The sequence below is a fragment of the Trichomycterus rosablanca genome, chromosome 18 (assembly GCF_030014385.1).
Source record: "Trichomycterus rosablanca isolate fTriRos1 chromosome 18, fTriRos1.hap1, whole genome shotgun sequence".
In the NCBI taxonomy this organism is placed as follows: domain Eukaryota; kingdom Metazoa; phylum Chordata; class Actinopteri; order Siluriformes; family Trichomycteridae; genus Trichomycterus; species Trichomycterus rosablanca.
Genome location: NC_086005.1, coordinates 19,345,392 through 19,347,654, shown reverse-complemented (window position 1 = coordinate 19,347,654; position 2,263 = coordinate 19,345,392). Strand labels below are relative to the sequence as shown.

The window sequence follows — 2,263 nt, the reverse complement described above, 5'->3', positions numbered from 1 at the left end:
TGTCTGACAGTGTTTGTGATGCGTGTGTAGATTGTGTTTGTGTTATGTCTGATGGTATCAGTGGTGTAGAAGCAGACATTGCTAAGCCTGTGGTCACTCTCGAATCGCCGACAGAGATTGTGTGATGAATGGTTAAATCCTGGTTATCCTCTTCCAGTTCAGAGAATGTGGAATTGTAATCTGTTGGCTCCTTCAACAAAGCGTATGTAGCCAGTTGGTTGAGTGTACACCTGTTACAGATTGAGGATTATTTATTACTATTTATTTATTATAGTATACTATTTATACTTTATATGTATTACAAACATTGGTGAAGATGAGTGAAGCAGGTCATGACAAAATTTTAATGTGGTTAATTACATTGATCAGCCATAACATTAAAACCACCTCCTTGTTTCTACACTCACTGTCCATTTTATCAGCTCCACTTACCGTATAGAAGCACTTTGTAGTTCTACAATTACTGACTGTAGTCCATCTTTTTTTCTGCATGCTTTGTTAGCCCCCTTTCATGCTGTTCTTCAATGGTCAGGACCCTCACAGGACCACTACAGAGCAGGTATTATTTAGGTGGTGGATCATTCTCAGCACTACAGTGTCACTGACATGGTGTTGGTGTGTTAGTGTGTGTTGTGCTGGTATGAGTGGATGAGTTTTTAAACACCTCACTGTCACTGCTGGACTGAGAATAGTCCACCAACCAAAAATATCAGCGCACTGTGGGCAGCGTCCTGTGACCACTGATGAAGGTCTAGAAGATGACCAAGTCAAACAAACAGCAGCAATAGATGAGCGATCGTCTCTGACTTTACATCTACAAGGTGGACCAACTAGGTAGGAGTGTGTAATAGAGTGGACAGTGAGTGGACACGGTATTTAAAAACTCCAGCAGCGCTGCTGAGTCTGATCCACTCATACCAGCACAACACACACTAACACACCACCACCATGTCATTGTCACTGCAGTGCTGAGAATGATCCACCACCTAAATAATACATGATCTGTGGTGGTCCTGGGAGAGTCCTGATCATTGAAGAATAGCATGAAAGGGGGCTAACAAAGCATGCAAAGAAACAGATGGACTACAGTCAGTAATTGTAGAACTACAAAGTGCTCCTATATGGTAAGTGAGTGTAGAAACAGTTGTCAAAGATATACTTACATTCCCCACCAGTTTCTTTGTCCACATTCAATTTTTTGGGAAAATTCAAAGCATCGCATCTTGAGGAAGTTAAAGTAGCCATAGCCTACCACATCAGATATGCTATCATTGGCATTATGAAGGCAGTGGCGAAACCTAAGGTGGTATCACAAAGACAGATTACATTAAGATAACACAGATAACATGATGTTGTTTTCTCAAAGGTCTGTATTAATACAAAAAGTCTTTGTAGTAAGCTAACTCATTCATCATGGCTTGACTTGTGTTACTAAACACTATAAAATATTGTTGGTATGATCCGACTTACTTGTTATCACAGGCACAATGTGATAAAGTAAAGAGATTAGCATTGAAAACTCCATAGCTGAACTCGAAGGATGCAATGGTTTCCTCACAGTGGTCATGTTCTCTACAGCATTTATCAGTTTCTTCAAACACACCTGTGTCATGAGAGGACAGTTTGAACATGAAAGTCCTCTATGACCATTAATTAGTGCAGACATAATAGCTCAATCAGTGTGATCTGCTACCTAAATCTGAAAACGCTGAAGCTTTGTTTCCGGCTCCGCACCACAGAGTTCCAGGAATCATCCATGCCCTCTTTGAGCGCCTCAGCTTCTTGGAACCGTCTGCACCGTCTCCCTGTGACATAGTGTTGCCAGTATAATGCTGTTGCAGGTCTCTGGTCCTTCGCCCAGGCGCTCTCAGTCCAGCCAAATGACCCACAGATACACAGGGGCCACTGGGTTCAACCAGCGTGCCGATGTCAAATCGTTCATCCGGGGCTTCTGAGAAAGGCCTGCTTTCCCCGTCTTCCAAACATTTTGATGCATAGCTCTCGATAACAGCCTGGTCATTGCTCATAATACAGTCCAGCAGGTCATTCTCCACGCTCCAAGTACTGTCAATCAGGAGAAAAGACTCCTCGGTTTCCACTGCAGGCTGGTAAAGGAACATGTATTGTGTCTGTCCATGTGTGATAGAGTTAGTCCAGAAGCAGGAGGTGCTGTGATTCGCTGATGTCTGGACGTTTCCAGAGGTTGAGAGATCGCAAAAAAATAAAAGAAGGCACACTACGACCTGAAAAGGGCAGCGACCAT

The 2,263-nt window shown here is 42.9% G+C and overlaps 1 protein-coding gene across 1 annotated transcript; it reads right to left on the bottom strand.

Annotated features, from left to right (window-relative positions):
• Positions 1–1,422: 1,422 nt before the first annotated feature.
• Positions 1,423–2,263, bottom strand: pla2g3 (phospholipase A2 group III). The gene is made up of 2 exons (XM_063013623.1): positions 1,694–2,263; positions 1,423–1,603 (listed from the first exon to the last, which is right to left on the bottom strand). Exons 1-2 carry the CDS (start codon positions 2,118–2,120, stop codon positions 1,467–1,469), a joined length of 564 nt encoding a protein of 187 aa, XP_062869693.1. The 5' UTR covers positions 2,121–2,263; the 3' UTR covers positions 1,423–1,466.

Bases quoted from the DNA above. Each gene is read 5' to 3' on its own strand.
- pla2g3 (XM_063013623.1), bottom strand. From the start codon at position 2,120: ATGTTCCTTTACCAGCCTGCAGTGGAAACCGAGGAGTCTTTTCTCCTG. The intron at 1,604-1,693 runs GTAGCAGATCAC...CTCATGACACAG, and splicing joins TTCAGCGTTTTCAGATTTAG to GTGTGTTTGAAGAAACTGAT.